Source organism: Pocillopora damicornis, chromosome 2 (genome assembly GCF_964200805.1).
Source record: "Pocillopora damicornis chromosome 2, jaPocDami1.2, whole genome shotgun sequence".
Classification (NCBI taxonomy): Eukaryota; Metazoa; Cnidaria; class Anthozoa; order Scleractinia; family Pocilloporidae; genus Pocillopora; species Pocillopora damicornis.
In genome coordinates this window covers 10,734,318-10,756,651 of record NC_142671.1, presented here as the reverse complement: position 1 = coordinate 10,756,651, position 22,334 = coordinate 10,734,318, and the positions used below count along the sequence as shown (strand labels likewise).

General features: G+C 37.4%; 2 protein-coding genes across 2 annotated transcripts in view; both read left to right on the top strand.

Annotated features, from left to right (window-relative positions):
* The first annotated feature begins 586 nt into the window (after positions 1-586).
* On the top strand, positions 587-11,576 carry LOC149049866 (uncharacterized). The gene is made up of 7 exons (XM_089198693.1): positions 587-718; positions 2,958-3,247; positions 5,874-6,126; positions 6,885-7,212; positions 7,916-8,028; positions 10,065-10,248; positions 10,844-11,576. Exons 2-7 carry the CDS (start codon positions 2,961-2,963, stop codon positions 10,897-10,899), a joined length of 1,221 nt encoding a protein of 406 aa, XP_089054819.1. The 5' UTR covers positions 587-718; positions 2,958-2,960; the 3' UTR covers positions 10,900-11,576.
* Positions 11,577-14,514: 2,938 nt separating this feature from the next.
* LOC149049865 (uncharacterized) overlaps positions 14,515-22,334 on the top strand; it is a 13,693-nt gene continuing 5,873 nt past the window's right edge. Inside the window, exons 1-5 of the mRNA XM_089198690.1 lie at positions 14,515-14,635; positions 16,875-17,164; positions 20,038-20,290; positions 21,049-21,364; positions 22,068-22,180. Of these exons, the coding sequence (XP_089054816.1) occupies positions 16,878-17,164; positions 20,038-20,290; positions 21,049-21,364; positions 22,068-22,180 (969 nt within the window). The 5' untranslated portion in view covers positions 14,515-14,635; positions 16,875-16,877. The remainder of the gene's footprint in view (positions 14,636-16,874; positions 17,165-20,037; positions 20,291-21,048; positions 21,365-22,067; positions 22,181-22,334) is intronic.

Here is a 22,334-nt window from a genome sequence, read left to right as displayed (position 1 = left end):
TATTGTTTTAACACTCCACAGAAAAATTTCTTTGTCTTTCCATTTATTTTTCCCGGGAAGTTCGCCAAAGAGCCTTAACTTCAGGCACTCGACCCAGTTTTCATAAATCACGTTCTAACATATTGTACATGGTCTATCATAATCGTAGACATCCCCTCCGAAGAGAATTGCAAAAACCAGTGCGCAACGAAAAGTATGAACCAAGAAATAAAACAATTTTATGTCGAACGTACTTATTTCTACGTTTTTTTTTTATTTTCACTCGTTAAAAACGCCAACTATTGGTGTCCTTATCGTGGTTGCCGTTAACACTGTTATAACCTTCCCTCTTTGCTGAGCCCCTCCTCACTGGAGAGTTTGCAATTTTTTCGTTTTAAATATCGAAAGTTTTCAACCAGATTCATATAATACTCAAATCTGGGTGAAATAGGGATAAAAAACCGACAAGTTGCTCGTTGGCCTTCAGTTAGTCTTGAACAAATTCCCCTGCCCTCCCCCTCTCTGGTGGGTTCTCCATCCCAAAACATTTCCTGTCCAAATATCATGAAGTACATCATTGAAGAAACCGAAATTAATCATACCATGATATTGATACAGCTTGTCCGATTTAAATACGTGAAGTGAGAGTCAATGTTAGAGTGAATTAACGCATCAGAACTCAAAGGTTTTGTCAGCTGGGATCAAAACAATATTTAACAACACGATTTTGTTTCAGACGGTATGTAGTTTTTATTCCTTTTCCATACTTGAACAAACACTGCTCTGATTCTAGCTATCCAATTATTTTATCGTATTTGAAAGTCTATAGATGACTATTTACAATATCGTTCATAATATTTTTTGACGAAATTGATGTATTAAAGTTCCTGGAGCGTCAAAGTTCTCGGTGTATTCAGTACGGTCATAGCGCTTAGAAAACTAGAAAGAATTTTAACTGTACTACGCTGAATTCATGGCAAATTTGCCGGAATTATAACCAGGGGTCTCGAATTCAAGTCGTTTACGCTGATTCTTGGCGAATTTTTCCTTGTTTGTCATTTTGAAGTTTCAAGATTTTTTGTGCGTTTTTCGCAGATAGCCAAGTGGTCTTTCTCTTCACTGTTAGGATTTAAATTCTTTTACTTATTTTTACTTGTGTTCATTTCTTTGGTTACACATACACATTGGATGATTAATACATTAATATTTCGGCGCTGTTTTAATCTATAAATCTATTATATTCATTATTCCTGTATGTGTAGGTTATCTAGGTGAATTTTATTTGTTAGAGCTCAGTGTTGTTCTTCTAGAGAAAGATCTTCCGCTGACGAAAATTAAAAAGTTGTGTTTTCATTTCTATTTAATCAAATTTGTTGTTCTTGTTACAAAACCCCTGAAGTTGGCTACAATTCTAAAGGCCAGTGAGGGTTCATTTCCGTCTGACATTTCTGACGCTGGTCGCTTATAAAGGGACCCGCGATAAAGAATTTTGGCGATATATGAAGAGACCTATTACGAGGAAGGACTAAGAAAATGCGAGTGCTCCGCAAGGATTAGAATTCTGATTAACTCTGGTTTCCGGGTCGGAAAGCCTATCAAATGAGCAACAGCGAATTCATTTTCAAGCTAAACGTCATATTATAAAGTGTAGGTTCTTACGTGATGAACATTGTGTGTGCCGTTAGGATCAACAATATGATATGGAAGTCGTTATGTTCGTTACGATAGACTAAGAATTCTTTTTTGCGAGGACTGTTTTCGAATCAAAGATGAGCCTTTTTCCAATGTGAGGATTTGAACTTATCTGATTCCAGAACAATTGTTCTGTGTTGGCACAATATGCGGTTTTTTTATGTTTTGTTTTGTTTTGTTTTTAATATTTTGTTTCCTTTATCGAAGAAAATGAAAGAGGTGACGTTTGATTTCGATCTGTTCCAACTACGTATTCTTGGTGTGCATTAAATTGAGATGATCACCCTAGTTCTAATTGGTTGTTGTGGACTTTTTACGTGTTATTATTTCAGTGCATCCCGCCTGTGTTAGCCCGCTGCGTTTTGAGTTACAGCAACTCAAAATGCAGCTGTATTTTGTGATGCTTTTTCCCGTTACTGCGGGGTCCATTTTTAGATGATGATGTCTGAAGTCATGCATCAATAGCGGTGAGCATAGAGACACACTCGTCGTGAAGTAAAACATACCCTCTCTCCTTTTTTTTCCTTATTTGAAAAAGTCGGATAAACATCTTGAAAAATCGGGCGATAGTAACATTCGAAAAAATATCTTCTGTGCGAGACACAGAATCGTCTGCCGGTGATATTAGGGATTCTCAGCCGATTTAAGAAATGACAACTAATTATACGTCAAAATACCTTGTCAGCAAAGCCATACTAAAACTGATATCAAAAGCGATAAAAAACATGTGCTATATAGTATGTTCTGTTGGGAAAGCTCAAATGTTTTAAAAAATCTGAAACTATCAAATGGCGAAAATTCTGACTGATCACGGACATTTGCAGATTTACTCCCCTCCCCCACCCCCTCGATCCAGTCAAGTCCTGGGATCCGATTCAAAAGCTGTAGATCCGAACCTTGGCCAGGTCATTGTGTTCGTTTCTTTCTAAGATGCATTACTGACAAAATGCCTCTTCCCACTTAGGAGTGTAAATGAACTTTAGAAATGTAGCTAACTTAAGGGTTTTTATCAATTGGATAATGAATCGAAATTTTTTCAACACTCTTCCTGTAAAAGTTTATTTTAAAAAATTCAACAAACAGACGAAGGCAGGGGTAACCTGCCATAGGCTAACATCTTATTCAGGAAGAGTAAAACCTGATTGGTCTACATTAGAGGTTGCATTGAAAGTCTCTGATGGGTCCCTACGATATTAATGTAATGACAGTTACTACAGTGGGTTTGACCCGAATAATTTTTAATGCATTGTGAATTGACTATCGATTTACTTCCGATTTGTTCTCAGATCATGGAGGAGTCACTAAGAAAGTTTGCCGAGGAAAATTTCGGTAAGAGATGCTTCCCCGCACTTCACGGCGAAATCGATAAGGTACAACCCCTGACAATGGTGGTACAAAAGAATCGGCCTCTATGGAAGCGACCTTTCGTAAAATTGGAAGTCATAGTCCTTGCAGAACTGGCGAAATATGTTAAAAGTGAAGAAGATACTAAAGTGTTTCGTGATTACGCGAAATGTAAGATCAAAGAGGAAATGCTTATCTCATCGCCGCACGAAACAATTGCTATGGGATCCAGGTATGATCACGCTTTAACCCAATTTTTTCGGGCATGGCACATCAACGTGTTGCATCTTAACAAAGTATGTTTAAAAAAATAAATAAATAAGAAAAAATACTGGCAAGAACATCACGAAAGTAAACCGCAATTTTTTGTAATTAGTCCTGCCTTTCTCGCTGCTTTCAAAACTGTTTTTACCGGACGACGAGTTGAAGCAAGTGAGGTAAAGCTCCCGGTGCAGTGTTGTTTTTTAACATTCACGGAAGGTTTCTCAAAGGTGCATTCTTCGAACGCCTTCAGTCATTCTTCTAATAGTGATGATAACAATTGGTCTTTATTTAGATGAAAACACACATCAAAAGTTAAAAAAAATAAAATCAACTCGAACATTTAAAAATAAGCACTTACGAGATGAAAATTGACCACACTGTTCATTCATATCCGAAAAAAAAATCTATTAAGGAAGCTGTTCATAGACGTTCTGAACATAATTTTGGAAATGTGCGTCACATTTCAAATGAAATAAATGGAGATTCCAGTCGACGTCATCCACATCGGCATCACCCTTGTCATTGATGTCATTATAGTCATCATTGCTCTGGTTAATTAAGGCCTGGGTCACCCTGCCTTTAACCCATATTTTTCACAAAATTTAGAATAACTTAGCTATTTTGCGAGGGATTTTTCTCATACTTGGCAGAAATGTGTATCACTACCATCTCTCTTGGACTGAATTGTGGCAGCGTAATATGACACTCTCAACAGCCAAAAACAGTTAATTTAGGCGCCAAATTCGTCGGTTGCTTTCTTGAGCAAATTCCCACCACTAAACACAAGGCAAATCAAAATGCAGTTATCGCTATGAATATTTGAGACGTTTTTCATTGTTTTCCACTTGGAATGGATGCCAAAAAAAGAGAGATGTGCTAGGCAGATTAAATCAAGTTTTGTCTCTGCGAAGCTGCTTCCTCTTTCATGGTTTTCGCCCGAAAACATCTTAGCCTCTACCTGGTTCCAACCACTGTAAATGAAAGTAATCCTACAGGTTCCTATTTATTTGGAAAAAAGACAAATTAAAACCGTTTAAGAGGTGGGAATTTTGAAAACTCGCAGTCACGTATTCAACTTAGTGTCCGCCATTTTGACACGCGAGTGTTCAGAAGCAATTAAACTTACCTAACAACTGCTCTGGGGGATTACTTTTGTAAGTAAATTCATCTGCTTCTTGGAGAAATTGTTTCCAAAGCATTCAAAAGCCTAAATTTTGATAGACACCATAAGTATACACATCATGATATGATAGAGGATTTATCAAGCTAAATTTAATTTCAAAATTGAATGGTATATCCACAATGAAACTTTTTTCTATGCATTTGTTACAAAACATAGTACTTTTTTCTATGCATAAGTTACAAACATTGTAAAACGCTATTGAGCTCTAGAAATGAGCGCTATATTTTAAATTCATGTTGCATTGTATTTGTAGTGAAGTTAATGAACATATTGAGAGCGGTGTTTAGAAGTCTTCGTAGGTTCAAAAGGGTTCTCTTTGGCTTTAAGATAGCGATATCATGTCATTTTTTGAGGAAATGAAGATAGCAAAGAAAATGTTATTACCTTCTTTTGATGTCTTCCTATAAATTGTCGGACTTACCAGCGAAGATGGGGAAAACCAATGCAAAGCCGACACTTCAAAATGGCGGATGCCGTTCACGAGCTACGCGATCTTGATTCCAAGTAACTATAGTTACTCGCGCAGTCCACGCGAGTTTCGCGAACCTTGCTTGGGGGGCACTGGAGGCGAAAATCATTTTTGACCCAGGCCTTAATTAACCTGAGTGCAATTTTTATCGTCCTCATCACTCTCAATGCAACTTTCATCGTTTAAATTCGTCTTCGCAATTGAAAAGTCATAACACTTTCATCGTCCACATGATTTTCAGTATCACTGTTTCTGTCTTTATCATTGTGATCGTCATCATCATTGTCGTTTTCGATGTGGTCGTTACTTTCACCGTCTTTTTCATTACTATCGTCGACATTTTTGCTGTCACCGTCGGTTTTTATTGTCATCGTCATCATCGTCATTACCAATGCTGCGTTACTACTTTGTAACAGACCTCGCTCACCGAGGAGTCTCTGTGGCTCAGTGGTAAAGTATCAGCGCGCGAAATCCGAGGGTCTGAGGTTCGATTCCCAGCGGGGACTCAGAAGTTTTTCTTTGTCACACGCTCGTGACAAGACGAAAAAAAAAATATTTCTCTATCCTTATTATTGTCATTGACAATGCTATTGTCTCGATCAATGTTATTTTCTTTATCATCAGTCATTGCCTTTGTCCCTCTATTATTGACATCGTCGTTTTCATTATCTGTGACATTGCATTGCTTTGGGTTAATGTCATTGTTATCTTCTTTGTCTCTGTCACTGTTATTGCCGTTTTCGTTTCCATTGCAATGGTCGTGTGGAAGTCACTCTCTCTATGTCTGTCAGCAAAGGAGCTGTTGTATCATTCTCTGAACCAGGGAAACACACTTCCTCTTTATTTCCCGCTGACATAGCTAGCCATATGGCTTAATTTGTTATCATTATTTCATATCATTTTGAGTTATGTAGAAATTTGTGTATATTTTTTTTAATCTAGAGAACAAAGCCTTGGTGTGGGTGTTGGAGGAATTTTGGAGGGAAACATCAGATTAAGTAATGATCAAGGAGTTCTAAAACTGGGAAAACTTAGCCAGAAATATATCGATGATTCAGATCTCCGTGGCCTTTTAGCAAAGACCGCAATGGATCCTACCTTGATGAAGAGTTTCGCCGAAGGAGATAAACTGCTTCTTATCACTTCTGTCGTTTACAGTGAGAAGTTTGAATTAACAGGGCAAATAAAAGAAGAGGTAATGGCTACTTTTCTTTAACTTGATAAATAAAACAAACAAAGGAGTTCAACTATAATTAAGGTTTAACCTCTCCGCCCTTACCATTTCCATCACTTTCCTTTAAGGCTCAAGCTTGTTTGATTAGGCTCCCAAGATCAAGAAATCTTCTCAAACTGGTTTTAGCGGGGATGATAGACATTAACGAACTTAGTATTTTTTAAAACCCTTTTTTTGCTTCGAGTGAACCATAGGGTTAGAAACGGAAAGTTCATTAAATAAATAGACCGACTTCATTAAGAACTAGCTGGACTTTCATACGAATGTAACAGTATTTGAAACTCATGAAATGACCTACTAAGAGGATTTTTCCGTCGTCTGCGATTCAGTGATTGGCACTGGTATTCTTTAAGATACTTTTAGATATTATTACATAACGCTAACTTACGCACCCGAATCCAACGACCCTACATCAAAACTAAATGTTGCAGAGATTACATTTTAGTATGTGATCACCACTCAGCAATAACTAGAAACGAGATGACAAATGTTACGTTGTTCCAATATTGAAGACCAATTGGAATCACACGTATATGCAGAAACGAAGATTCACATGGCAGAGTTCTGTGTTTATGCGTGGAAAAAGCTTCCATTCCCAGTTCTGGAAATATTTAGTTGATTAACCCTGCCTCGCTGCTGTCTAACCGAATTTCTGAGAAAGAAACATAGAAACTTGCCTATTTATCATAAAACTATCTTATTTACTTACCTTGTATCAGACCGAGGCTGAAGTCAGTGTGGATGGGGTACATGTGGCAAATCCGTTTGTCGATCATTTTAACACCACGGCAACCAAAATGCATGCCCGCTACAGCAGCTTAACTCAGCATCCAAAGGTGGCATCTAGGCCCGCACATGCACCACTCCTCTACAAGTGTTGCGCTGTTGATTACATAAAAGAAGAAAATCGACTGAAAATCAGGAAAGGGGAATACGTTGGTAAAGTAGTTACCAGGGACACAACAGCCGAGGGTCTTGTGAAGCGTGATGACGAAGATTATGACAACACTATGGTGGAAATTTTCTCAGACGAGACCGATGCACCAGGTGAGATCTTCAGGTACTTTTTTATGCCACATAACTTGAAAAAGGTATTTAAACTCTGAAAATGCAGCAATAAATTTTTGTATACACTGGAGAACAGATCAAATGATAACTGTCCCCGATCTGCTGCAACATTCAGCCGATCTGGACACAGTTTTCAAAAAGTTGCATTTTCTTCGACCGTATATTTGGAATAGAGTTAGTGGTAGACTTAATGTCAATACATTATTTAAAATAAAAAAAGAATCTGAGAGTTTCAAATTGATCAATATCTAATTAAGTGCTACTTCTTTTCACTCAACCATTTCCTGTCTGACTTTCGAGCCTCCATACCACTAGGATAAAGAGAATTCGACAGTCTGTAAGGATGCATTTTTTCCTTTCTTGTTCTGGAAACAATGCATGGAATTGAGGGACTTTTATTGTAGATACATGCTTACATTAACTATAGAACTACTTGTCTACATCTGCCGGAATTTTACCGACCCATACTCGCTAAAACTTGTCCGAAGTTTGCTGCTTTAAAATGAGCTGCCTGTGTCAAACTATTTCACAAAGTTTACGGAGCCGGTGAATAATGATGCAAGTCGGCAATACACACGAACTACAAGATTGTCGCGGTTTCAGAAGTGAGCGGAGAAATATAGCTAACAGGAATCGGTTGGGTATAACCAGCACCTAAGTTTCCTTCTTTTCAATCAATCAGCCCCTCTCACTCCGCAAGATGTCAAGAAACTGGACTCGATGCTTCAAAATGTTCTTCTACCTGTGAAGAACATAGACAAACGCAAGGAGCAGATCGGAAAGTATCTTCGTTGGGTAAGTTAGTCTAAGACATCGTTCACGTTTGAATTAAACAACCTCCACATCAATAGTAAACATAACTGTGAAAGAGTAGGTTCTATGGTGTGTATACTATCTCATCGAGAAATGGCTATAACAATAGTGCAATTTGTCCAAATCTAGTGTACAACGGTAAGACTTTGAGTAAAACTGTTCGGTGCGTGCATCTGGAAGAATTTATCACTGAATTCCGCTTTTCTTAAATTGTTGTTATGTTATTATTATTACTGAAATATGTAACAAAGCCTTCGTGAAATTTCTTACCTTACTGCGTTGTTCACTATGCTTTCACCGTCAAGTTATTTCGAACAAGAATTGATTAAAGATCATTAGTTCATACTCTATGATACACACGTATTTAGCTAGAAACCTTGTCTACTAGACCACAGTGAAATCGTAGTCCTATTTTTTCACCCCAATTAATTTGATACATTTTTTTTGGGGGGGGGGGAGGGGGTTAAAATTGTCTTTACTAACTTTCAACTAATTCGATAACTTGATCTATATAATACATCCAAACAAATGGGCAGCGAAAACACTCGTGCGAAGGTAAAACAAAGAGTTAGGAAATTTGAATGCAGCTATAGTACGCTCCTCTTTAATTCTTTAACTGATTGTATATATGTGTATCTATGTATATATATATATATATATATATATATATATATATATATATATAAATATTATGAGAGGAAAAAAGGACGCAACTACATTTCGCGACAAGCCTGTTTCGTGAATCCCTTCACTCTTCAGGGGTTTAATGAAAGAATATTCATGTGACTATCGTTTATATACTAGGAGAATTTACATAATACGCGGTAAACTTAAAAACTTTAAAGTTCAGCTGTTGCGTAGCAACGCTTTGTTTCTGTGTCGGCATGAAGATACGAGTTCGTTACGCTTATTTAGTGATGAGAGGTCGGGTCGGTAAATTATCAGGAATTTTTCTTTTTGGCAGAGGTTGCATCTTTTACTGGAGCTGTTGTAGGGAGAGTTAGATGATAAGACGCGCCATGAAATAGAATAGTCAATGTTGTCGTTCTTGAGTGTCCAGATGTGTTTGCTAAGTTCGGTAGAGTTTTTGTGCTTGGCGTGGCGGAATGATGCGGTGTGATTTCTGTGTCTTGTTTTGAAGAAACCGACTTAAAGTTTTTAACGTATTTTCACGCGAAAATCGACCTGCAGACTTCCTATATATATATATATATATATATATATATATATATATATATATATATATATATATATATATATATATATATATATAACTAACTGCAGACAGTACTGTTTCGGCCTTCTGGGCCTCATCAGTGCAGTGCTGATGCTAGGATGGAGGAAAGACTATATAGCCACCTCAAGTGATCTCACATATGTGGGATCATCTAAGCCATGCCAGAGTGCTCAAACTAGAAAAACTAGTGCGCATATATATATATATATATATATATATATATATATACATATTAAATAAATATACGCATGAAATATAGGCAAATTTACATACAAGAGTGTTTTTGATGAGAACACATGTTTCACTTATTTAATGTACATTTTCAAGTTGCAACGTTTTTGAAAACGGACGGACATATATATATATATATACATATTTATAAAATAATTCAAATAGTACGCGCGCTCTGATTGGCCATAAAACCATTTTACATGAGCGTATGTATAAACACGGTTTTCATTCCTCTTTCATTAGTTATTTTATAAAAGAAATGTAAAATGGTTTCCGCGTTTACATAGCCTGATGTAAACACTTGTGAGGTTGGGAGAACACTCGATAAGCTTCGCGTCGTGGTTTCCTACGCTTATCTCGTGTTCTCCCAACCTCCCGCTTGTTTACATCAGGCTATGTAAACACGGAAACCATTTTACATTTCTTCAATATATATTGATTAGACAGTAACTCTCGCTTCAACTGAACTTCCGTTCTGAGAGAAATAGAAAAGTTAAGTAGAGTTTCCCTACCTTACTCTTACATCCCAATTATTATTATTTTTTAAAAGTTTGAAGCAGCAATGGTATCAGAGCAGGATGAGGTCCTAATTCAAGACTCAGTAGCACCGGATGACTATGAACTTCTCAAACTTGCGTCTCTTTCCGCCTCAGAGGGATCAACTCTGCTGGACATGTCATCCCTCACAAAACCAGATATTCACGGATACGTTGTTGTCCTCAAACACCTTTTAGGTAATTGACGGCTTCATGATACAGATGTCAATATTAGAATATCTCATTTTTCAAAACATGGAATCCACACAACTCGCAGCGATCATGCTTTTCATACATTTCTGAAGTGACGTTTAAAATGTCATTATGGTGACTGCGAGATCTAACATGTCGTTTTTGCTCTTATGAAGGTCACTGTTACTCACCAAAACTCGTGTGAAAGGAAAAACACCATTATGAAAATATCTTACTTTAATTTAAAATCATAAGTTGATATAACATTTCCATGATATGAGTATACATTCAAGTGATTACCACATTCAGTGCTCTCAAATTGTGTTTTAAAATTGTCTTTCACGGTATAGATTGTTGCAAATCGATCATTCGAGTGACTGAAATAAGACGAATGTAAATTACTCCTCGTGATATGCATGCGCATTCTTTTTTTTAAATCTGAATTAAAAGTGCAGATCATGGGCAACCCGCAAAATTATGGCGCCACACGCTGTCACTAGCGAGGAGACTTGCGACGACTTGCGACAACATCAAATCTTTTTATTAATAAAATGCCGATGGCTACTCTTTCTGAAAGCATTTGTGTTCCTTTTTCCAACAGATTTGACTGATGAAAAGTGGAGAAAATTGGAGCAGTGCAATGCAGAATCTGATTAACCACGACTGTGATAACAATGGCCAATATACTTCTGATACTAGGATAGATGTTTTCTAATCTAAACGATTAAGGTTTGAGCTGAGCACGTTTGCAAGAAGTAATTTTAATATCAATTTTCGCTTTAATCTTTACCACTGAGTATTTTCCACTTGTGAAAAGTTGTCCACGTAAGGTCGCTTCGTGATTGAGTGTGCGACACCAAAAATCAAACTCATCAAAATAGACCAATTAGAACGATGGAAATTCTGCAGCGAGCCAATAAGAACTCACAGTAAGACCACGAATCTTCTTTAAGGGCAGTAATTGGGATTTATTGGATTTAAGTTCTGCTTTCCCCGTGTTATAATAAGTAATCAATAGTATGCAAGAGATTTGTCCAAAATTCGACAATGATAATCCATACCATAGGATCCCACGAAATACCGACGGCTTCGCCGAGGACTTCGTCCATGAAAAGTATCTCTGTTTTTCGTGAGAACTTTAAAATAAACAAGATTCCTTTACTTCTTTGCATGACGGCAGAATACTTTTGCAATTTCTGCACTAAGAATGCTCCATTTCCAATTGGGGAAACGAGAAATTCCTGTACTCCACAGCCTTTTTCTGAGAACGACGAAGTTGGTTGTTCAATCACTTTGCTATTTTCATTGGATAGCAAAAATAAATTAAAATGCCCCTCAGCGTTCTGCTCATCGTTCTGCTTCTTGTCCTACTACTTATAAATAATTTTGTTTAGTCATCGCCTTCGTGTAAAGTCCCTATCGATGGCTTAAAGACTTGATGGTGTCATTCTAACTTCCTCAGAGACTCAATCCCCCATGTGTAATTCTATAAAGTGCATTTCTGTAGAAAAGAACCGATTGATGCAGTTATCTTTTATGAATTCAGCATCATAAAGTCAGGAGAGAAAATCCAAGTAGAGAAAATTCTGGTTTCTTATACTATTGTTTAAATAATCCAGCAGGCAGAGATTAGAGGAGCTTAGTCAAAAAAAAGGAATTTCAATTTGTTTTTTAGTGATTTGTCATCCGTCATAATCAATTCTTGTCAAAGTCAGTTCAGCATCTTGCTTCTCTGTTTTGTGGTGGACCTTATAGCGAGGACATGTCGCTAGAAAAATTTCACTGCGCTAAGTAACCGAGAAAAATCGTGTAAACTACACACGAAGGCTACATGTGGCGGGGATGTTTAGCTGGGACATCAGGCGAGACATAATATTAAGAGCAGATTCTTCCCACACGCGTAATAGCAATAATTGTGCCCATGTTTTCCATGGTGGGTCATATTTACTCTGTGTTTTCATTTGCTTCTCCTTTTATTCCCTACTTTCTTCTTTGAAATGGGATAAGCGTAAGATTCTAGCTAACATACAATGATGTCTGGCCAGTATCTTCGGAGAGATCAGCCAAATGGGTTTTTCCATTGATTAAACAGGAAGACTCACCATTTTCTCTTCTTTGAAGCAATGCAGTCATCGCATCTAAAGTATCGCGAATACCTAGCTGTCTAAATTGGAGGACATGTTCCTCCAACATTTACAAAGGACATTTCCCCACTGCATTTTTGTGTGTATGGCGGTATGTGTAAGAATCACGAAGTTCTGTCCTTATCTCACGTCCCAGCAATACGCCCCTGCCACATAACGGTTAATGCACACGGCACATCAAGTTACTCTCCCTATATTTTTCAGGTTTATGTCCATGTTACAAGATTCCCTGTGTGGGACCACCATCATCTTACATTTTAGATAATTCTCTAAAGTGACAGAGAACTATTCTAGGGGTTTCAGTAGCCGAAGAAAGACGTCTGGTGGTCAGATTATTTCAAATTTAATATCATGATCTAGCATTTTTAAATCAATAGAGATTATGTAGATTATGATCTTTCAAGAGCTAAAGTTTTGAAAGCTGAAAGTATAAACCTCATTAACTCTTCGTATCTAATTTAAAAGAACAACGAAGCGCTATTCTAACCTGCCCATTTACTTCTGCAAGCCTTCCAACGAGATCTGAAATTGAACTAGCGGTTGAGAGCATGACTGGTCTATTTGAAAGGTGATTTTTATGTGGACAGCTTTTCTCTTCCCTTAGATGATTCCAAGTAATTGTAATCATAGCATGTAACCCAAGTAACTAAGACCGTAGAGTTTGTTTGCTATAAGCTATAAATTCAAAAAATAAAGTAGATTGTATCAGTATTGGTGTTTCCTTGACTTTAAGTCTGTCGCTTTGTGTTTTTGGCCTAAAAGCGGCTTTGGGGAGTAAGGATGATAGCATGTAGAAGTTAACTGCGTTATTCTAAACTTCACAATTATCTTGAGTTTTTTCCATTTAACTCGCCGTTCTCCTTAAAATTAATACTTTCGACAGAAAACAACGGCGTCAGCTACAAGAACGGGGACAAACAAAATAAAGAGCGAGAGAATGCCTTTTAAAGTTTGAATAGCTGAAGTACAAGACTTTCTCTGGAGTAAAACCCTGGCGGCACTTTTTTATGCTCCAATTTGGCATCCTAGTTACGTGCTTTCGTCACAGATTAAGCTTAAGATGGATCTGCCACCGATTAAGAATATGATTATGGCCATTAGCAAACTTTTCGAGAGAAATGAGTTGATTTTTTAAGCAATCATTTTCCTTGGTGTCACAGTCATAATCGTTTTGTTTCTTAATGCAAATCAGAGGGAACAACATCAGCCCTTCAGGAAGCTTAGCATGTTTTAACCGTAAAAAGAATTTTGTATATAGGCAATGAAAGGAAATCTTTAAAAAGTTCCCTTGCTTCTCTACTGGAAAACTTAGCGACGTCATTCACTAAGCTAACAATTAATTTCCATCTGCCCTCATCCCTCGCCTAAATTTTCTTCTTGGTAACAGCAATGAAACCCTCTTGCGGACTTTTCTTGCTGCTGAGTTGGTCGATCGAAAGATTCTTAACGAAGAAATGGAAGAGTCAACTTCTCGCTCGTGATTTAACATTTCCGGTCGATGAGCATGAAAAGACGAGAAAAGCTGAACTTAAATTGTTTTTAACACTCCACAGAAAATTTCTTTGTCTTTCCATTTATTTTTCCCGGGAAGTTCGCCAAAGAGCCTTAACTTCAGGCACTCGACCTAGTTTTCATAAATCACGTTCTAACATATTGTACATGGTCTATCATAATCGTAAACATCCCCTCCGAAGAGAATTGCAAAAACCAGTGCGCAACGAAAAGTATGAACCAAGAAATAAAACAATTTTATGTCGAACGTACTTATTTCTACGTTTTTTTTTTATTTTCACTCGTTAAAAACGCCAACTATTGGTGTCCTTATCGTGGTTGCCGTTAACACTGTTATAACCTTCCCTCTTTGCTGAGCCCCTCCTCACTGGAGAGTTTGCAATTTTTTCGTTTTAAATATCGAAAGTTTTCAACCAGATTCATATAATACTCAAATCTGGGTGAAATAGGGATAAAAAACCGACAAGTTGCTCGTTGGCCTTCAGTTAGTCTTGAACAAATTCCCCTGCCCTCCCCCTCTCTGGTGGGTTCTCCATCCCAAAACATTTCCTGTCCAAATATCATGAAGTACATCATTGAAGAAACCGAAATTAATCATACCATGATATTGATACAGCTTGTCCGATTTAAATACATGAAGTGAGAGTCAATGTTAGAGTGAATTAACGCATCAGAACTCAAAGGTTTTGTCAGCTGGGATCAAAACAATATTTAACAACACGATTTTGTTTCAGACGGTATGTAGTTTTTATTCCTTTTCCATACTTGAACAAACACTGCTCTGATTCTAGCTATCCAATTATTTTATCGTATTTGAAAGTCTATAGATGACTATTTACAATATCGTTCATAATATTTTTTGACGAAATTGATGTATTAAAGTTCCTGGAGCGTCAAAGTTCTCGGTGTATTCAGTACGGTCATAGCGCTTAGAAAACTAGAAAGAATTTCAACTGTACTACGCTGAATTCATGGCAAATTTGCCGGAATTATAACCAGGGGTCTCGAATTCAAGTCGTTTACGCTGATTCTTGGCGAATTTTTCCTTGTTTGTCATTTTGAAGTTTCAAGATTTTTTGTGCGTTTTTCGCAGATAGCCAAGTGGTCTTTCTCTTCACTGTTAGGATTTAAATTCTTTTACTTATTTTTACTTGTGTTCATTTCTTTGGTTACACATACACATTGGATGATTAATACATTAATATTTCGGCGCTGTTTTAATCTATAAATCTATTATATTCATTATTCCTGTATGTGTAGGTTATCTAGGTGAATTTTATTTGTTAGAGCTCAGTGTTGTTCTTCTAGAGAAAGATCTTCCGCTGACGAAAATTAAAAAGTTGTGTTTTCATTTCTATTTAATCAAATTTGTTGTTCTTGTTACAAAACCCCTGAAGTTGGCTACAATTCTAAAGGCCAGTGAGGGTTCATTTCCGTCTGACATTTCTGACGCTGGTCGCTTATAAAGGGACCCGCGATAAAGAATTTTGGCGATATATGAAGAGACCTATTACGAGGAAGGACTAAGAAAATGCGAGTGCTCCGCAAGGATTAGAATTCTGATTAACTCTGGTTTCCGGGTCGGAAAGCCTATCAAATGAGCAACAGCGAATTCATTTTCAAGCTAAACGTCATATTATAAAGTGTAGGTTCTTACGTGATGAACATTGTGTGTGCCGTTAGGATCAACAATATGATATGGAAGTCGTTATGTTCGTTACGATAGACTAAGAATTCTTTTTTGCGAGGACTGTTTTCGAATCAAAGATGAGCCTTTTTCCAATGTGAGGATTTGAACTTATCTGATTCCAGAACAATTGTTCTGTGTTGGCACAATATGCGGTTTTTTTATGTTTTGTTTTGTTTTGTTTTTAATATTTTGTTTCTTTTATCGAAGAAAATGAAAGAGGTGACGTTTGATTTCGATCTGTTCCAACTACGTATTCTTGGTCTGCATTAAATTGAGATGATCACCCCAGTTCTAACTGGTTGTTGTGGACTTTTTACGTGTTATTATTTCAGTGCATCCCGCCTGTGTTAGCCCGCTGCGTTTTGAGTTACAGTAACTCAAAATGCAGCTGTATTTTGTGATGCTTTTTCCCGTTACTGCGGGGTCCATTTTTAGATGATGATGTTTGAAGTCATGCATCAATAGCGGTGAGCATAGAGACACACTCGTCGTGAAGTAAAACATACCCTCTCTCCTTTTTTTTCCTTATTTGAAAAAGTCGGATAAACATCTTGAAAAATCGGGCGATAGTAACATTCGAAAAAATATCTTCTGTGCGAGACACAGAATCGTCTGCTGGTGATATTAGGGATTCTCAGCCGATTTAAGAAATGACAACTAATTATACGTCAAAATACCTTGTCAGCAAAGCCATACTAAAACTGATATCAAAAGCGATAAAAAACATGTGCTATATAGTATGTTCTGTTGGGAAAGCTCAAATGTTTTAAAAAATCTGAAACTATCAAATAGCGAAAATTCTGACTGATCACGGACATTTGCAGATTTACTCCCCTCCCCCACCCCCTCGATCCAGTCAAGTCCTGGGATCCGATTCAAAAGCTGTAGATCCGAACCTTGGCCAGGTCATTGTGTTCGTTTCTTTCTAAGATGCATTACTGACAAAATGCCTCTTCCCACTTAGGAGTGTAAATGAACTTTAGAAATGTAGCTAACTTAAGGGTTTTTATCAATTGGATAATGAATCGAAATTTTTTCAACACTCTTCCTGTAAAAGTTTATTTTAAAAAATTCAACAAGCAGACGAAGGCAGGGGTAACCTGCCATAGGCTAACATCTTATTCAGGAAGAGTAAAACCTGATTGGTCTACATTAGAGGTTGCATTGAAAGTCTCTGATGGGTCCCTACGATATTAATGTAATGACAGTTACTACAGTGGGTTTGACCCGAATAATTTTTAATGCATTGTGAATTGACTATCGATTTACTTCCGATTTGTTCTCAGATCATGGAGGAGTTACTAAGAAAGTTTGCCGAGGAAAATTTCGGTAAGGGATGCTTCCTCGCACTTCACGGCGAAATCGATAAGGTACAACCCCTGACAATGGTGGTACAAAAGAATCGGCCTCTATGGAAGCGACCTTTCGTAAAATTGGAAGTCATAGTCCTTGCAGAACTGGCGAAATATGTTAAAAGTGAAGAAGATACTAAAGTGTTTCGTGATTACGCGAAATGTAAGATCAAAGAGGAAATGCTTATCTCATCGCCGCACGAAACAATTGCTATGGGATCCAGGTATGATCACGCTTTAACCCAATTTTTTCGGGCATGGCACATCAACGTGTTGCATCTTAACAAAGTATGTTTAAAAAAATAAATAAATAAGAAAAAATACTGGCAAGAACATCACGAAAGTAAACCGCAATTTTTTGTAATTAGTCCTGCCTTTCTCGCTGCTTTCAAAACTGTTTTTACCGGACGACGAGTTGAAGCAAGTGAGGTAAAGCTCCCGGTGCAGTGTTGTTTTTTAACATTCACGGAAGGTTTCTCAAAGGTGCATTCTTCGAACGCCTTCAGTCATTCTTCTAATAGTGATGATAATAATTGGTCTTTATTTAGATGAAAACACACATCAAAAGTTAAAAAAAATAAAATCAACTCAAACATTTAAAAATAAGCACTTACGAGATGAAAATTGACCACACTGTTCATTCATATCCGAAAAAAAAATCTATTAAGGAAGCTGTTCATAGACGTTCTGAACATAATTTTGGAAATGTGCGTCACATTTCAAATGAAATAAATGGAGATTCCAGTCGACGTCATCCACATCGGCATCACCCCTGTCATTGATGTCATTATAGTCATCATTGCTCTGGTTAATTAAGGCCTGGGTCACCCTGCCTTTAACCCATATTTTTCACAAAATTTAGAATAACTTATGCCCCATTCACACCAAAGCTTAAACATGTTTAAAAGCTGTTTTGTTAAACACAGTTTAATTTTTTTTTTCTTCATAGAAACTATTTAACCGAATATTTTTGACTTGAATGTAGCACATTGGAAATGCAAGTTAGCAAGTACTTGAATCCAATGGAAAATCAAGTTTTTCAGTTCTCTGTTTATAATTTTCATTCAATGAAAACCAGTTTAACAAAACATGTTTTGCTGGTGTGAATGAGGTATTAGCTATTTTGCGAGGGATTTTTCTCATACTTGGCAGAAATGTGTATCACTACCATCTCTCTTGGACTGAATTGTGGCAGCGTAATATGACACTCTCAACAGCCAAAAACAGTTAATTTAGGCGCCAAATTCGTCGGTTGCTTTCTTGAGCAAATTCCCACCACTAAACACAAGGCAAATCAAAATGCAGTTATCGCTATGAATATTTGAGACGTTTTTCATTGTTTTCCACTTGGAATGGATGCCAAAAAAAGAGAGATGTGCGAGGCAGATTAAATCAAGTTTTGTCTCTGCGAAGCTGCTTCCTCTTTCATGGTTTTCGCCCGAAAACATCTTAGCCTCTACCTGGTTCCAACCACTGTAAATGAAAGTAATCCTACAGGTTCCTATTTATTTGGAAAAAAGACAAATTAAAACCGTTTAAGAGGTGGGAATTTTGAAAACTCGCAGTCACGTATTCAACTTAGTGTCCGCCATTTTGACACGCGAGTGTTCAGAAGCAATTAAACTTACCTAACAACTGCTCTGGGGGATTACTTTTGTAAGTAAATTCATCTGCTTCTTGGAGAAATTGTTTCCAAAGCATTCAAAAGCCTAAATTTTGATAGACGCCATAAGTATACACATCATGATATGATAGAGGATTTATCAAGCTAAATTTAATTTCAAAATTGAATGGTATATCCACAATGAAACTTTTTTCTATGCATTTGTTACAAAACATAGTACTTTTTTCTATGCATAAGTTACAAACATTGTAAAACGCTATTGAGCTCTAGAAATGAGCGCTATATTTTAAATTCATGTTGCATTGTATTTGTAGTGAAGTTAATGAACATATTGAGAGCGGTGTTTAGAAGTCTTCGTAGGTTCAAAAGGGTTCTCTTTGGCTTTAAGATAGCGATATCATGTCATTTTTTGAGGAAATGAAGATAGCAAAGAAAATGTTATTACCTTCTTTTGATGTCTTCCTATAAATTGTCGGACTTACCAGCGAAGATGGGGAAAACCAATGCAAAGCCGACACTTCAAAATGGCGGATGCCGTTCACGAACTACGCGATCTTGATTCCAAGTAACTATGGTTACTCGCGCAGTCCACGCGAGTTTCGCGAACCTTGCTTGGGGGGCACTGGAGGCGAAAATCATTTTTGACCCAGGCCTTAATTAACCTGAGTGCAATTTTTATCGTCCTCATCACTCTCAATGCAACTTTCATCGTTTAAATTCGTCTTCGCAATTGAAAAGTCATAACACTTTCATCGTCCACATGATTTTCAGTATCACTGTTTCTGTCTTTATCATTGTGATCGTCATCATCATTGTCGTTTTCGATGTGGTCGTTACTTTCACCGTCTTTTTCATTACTATCGTCGACATTTTTGCTGTCACCGTCGGTTTTTATTGTCATCGTCATCATCGTCATTACCAATGCTGCGTTACTACTTTGTAACAGACCTCGCTCACCGAGGAGTCTCTGTGGTTCAGTGGTAAAGTATCAGCGCGCGAAATCCGAGGGTCTGAGGTTCGATTCCCAGCGGGGACTCAGAAGTTTTTCTTTGTCACACGCTCGTGACAAGACGAAAAAAAAAATTATTTCTTTATCCTTATTATTGTCATTGACAATGCTATTGTCTCGATCAATGTTATTTTCTTTATCATCAGTCATTGCCTTTGTCCCTCTGTTATTGACATCGTCGTTTTCATTATCTGTGACATTGCATTGCTTTGGGTTAATGTCATTGTTATCTTCTTTGTCTCTGTCACTGTTATTGCCGTTTTCGTTTCCATTGCAATGGTCGTGTGGAAGTCACTCTCTCTATGTCTGTCAGCAAAGGAGCTGTTGTATCATTCTCTGAACCAGGGAAACACACTTCCTCTTTATTTCCCGCTGACATAGCTAGCCATATGGCTTAATTTGTTATCATTATTTCATATTATTTTGAGTTATGTAGAAATTTGTGTATATTTTTTTTAATCTAGAGAACAAAGCCTTGGTGTGGGTGTTGGAGGAATTTTGGAGGGAAACATCAGATTAAGTAATGATCAAGGAGTTCTAAAACTGGGAAAACTTAGCCAGAAATATATCGATGATTCAGATCTCCGTGGCCTTTTAGCAAAGACCGCAATGGATCCTACCTTGATGAAGAGTTTCGCCGAAGGAGATAAACTGCTTCTTATCACTTCTGTCGTTTACAGTGAGAAGTTTGAATTAACAAGGCAAATAAAAGAAGAGGTAATGGCTACTTTTCTTTAACTTGATAAATAAAACAAACAAAGGAGTTCAACTATAATTAAGGTTTAACCTCTCCGCCCTTACCATTTCCATCACTTTCCTTTAAGGCTCAAGCTTGTTTGATTAGGCTCCCAAGACCAAGAAATCTTCTCAAACTGGTTTTAGCGGGGATGATAGACATTAACGAACTTAGTATTTTTTAAAACCCTTTTTTTGCTTCGAGTGAACCATAGGGTTAGAAACGGAAAGTTCATTAAATAAATAGACCGACTTCATTAAGAACTAGCTGGACTTTCATACGAATGTAACAGTATTTGAAACTCATGAAATGACCTACTAAGAGGATTTTTCCGTCGTCTGCGATTCAGTGATTGGCACTGGTATTCTTTAAGATACTTTTAGATATTATTACATAACGCTAACTTACGCACCCGAATCCAACGACCCTACATCAAAACTAAATGTTGCAGAGATTACATTTTAGTATGTGATCACCACTCAGCAATAACTAGAAACGAGATGACAAATGTTACGTTGTTCCAATATTGAAGACCAATTGGAATCACACGTATATGCAGAAACGAAGATTCACATGGCAGAGTTCTGTGTTTATGCGTGGAAAAAGCTTCCATTCCCAGTTCTAGAAATATTTAGTTGATTAACCCTGCCTCGCTGCTGTCTAACCGAATTTCTGAGAAAGAAACATAGAAACTTGCCTATTTATCATAAAACTATCTTATTTACTTACCTTGTATCAGACCGAGGCTGAAGTCAGTGTGGATGGGGTACATGTGGCAAATCCGTTTAACACCTTGCTAACCAAAATGCATGCCCGCTGCAGCAGCTTAACTCAGCATCCACATGTGGCACCTAGGCCCACACATGCACCACTCCTCTACAAGTGTTGCGCTGTTGATTACATAAAAGAAGAAAATCGACTGAAAATCAGGAAAGGGGAATACGTTGGTAAAGTAGTTACCAGGGACACAACAGCCGAGGGTCTTGTGAAGTGTGATGACGAAGATTATGACAACACTACGGTGGAAATTTTCTCAGACGAGACCGATGCACCAGGTGAGATCTTCAGGTACTTTTTTATGCCACATAACTTGAAAACGGTATTTAAACTCTGAAAATGCAGCAATAAATTTTTGTATACACTGGAGAACAGATCAAATGATAACTGTCCCCGATCTGCTGCAACATTCAGCCGATCTGGACACAGTTTTCAAAAAGTTGCATTTTCTTCGACCGTATATTTGGAATAGAGTTAGTGGTAGACTTAATGTCAATACATTATTTCAAATAAAAAAAGAATCTGAGAGTTTCAAATTGATCAATATCTAACTAAGTGCTACTTCTTTTCACTCAACCATTTCCTGTCTGACTTTCGAGCCTCCATACCACTAGGATAAAGAGAATTCGACAGTCTGTAAGGATGCATTTTTTCCTTTTTTGTTCTGGAAACAATGCATGGAATTGAGGGACTTTTATTGTAGATACATGCTTACATTAACTATAGAACTACTTGTCTACATCTGCCGGAATTTTACCGACCCATACTCGCTAAAACTTGTCCGAAGTTTGCTGCTTTAAAATGAGCTGCCTGTGTCAAACTATTTCACAAAGTTTACGGAGCCGGTGAATAATGATGCAAGTCGGCAATACACACGAACTACAAGATTGTCGCGGTTTCAGAAGTGAGCGGAGAAATATAGCTAACAGGAATCGGTTGGGTATAACCAGCACCTAAGTTTCCTTCTTTTCAATCAATCAGCCCCTCTCACTCCGCAAGATGTCAAGAAACTGGACTCGATGCTTCAAAATGTTCTTCTACCTGTGAAGAACATAGACAAACGCAAGGAGCAGATCGGAAAGTATCTTCGTTGGGTAAGTTAGTCTAAGACATCGTTCACGTTTGAATTAAACAACCTCCACATCAATAGTAAACATAACTGTGAAAGAGTAGGTTCTATGGTGTGTATACTATCTCATCGAGAAATGGCTATAACAATAGTGCAATTTGTCCAAATCTAGTGTACAA

What these genes read in the sequence shown, in the direction of transcription:
- LOC149049866 (XM_089198693.1), top strand. Translation starts at nt 2,961, where the DNA reads ATGGAGGAGTCACTAAGAAAGTTTGCCGAGGAAAATTTCGGTAAGAGA. An exon ending in AGACGAGACCGATGCACCAG is followed by an intron (nt 7,213 to 7,915) that starts GTGAGATCTTCA and finishes TCAATCAATCAG; the next exon opens with CCCCTCTCACTCCGCAAGAT. An exon ending in TCGGAAAGTATCTTCGTTGG is followed by an intron (nt 8,029 to 10,064) that starts GTAAGTTAGTCT and finishes ATTTTTTAAAAG; the next exon opens with TTTGAAGCAGCAATGGTATC.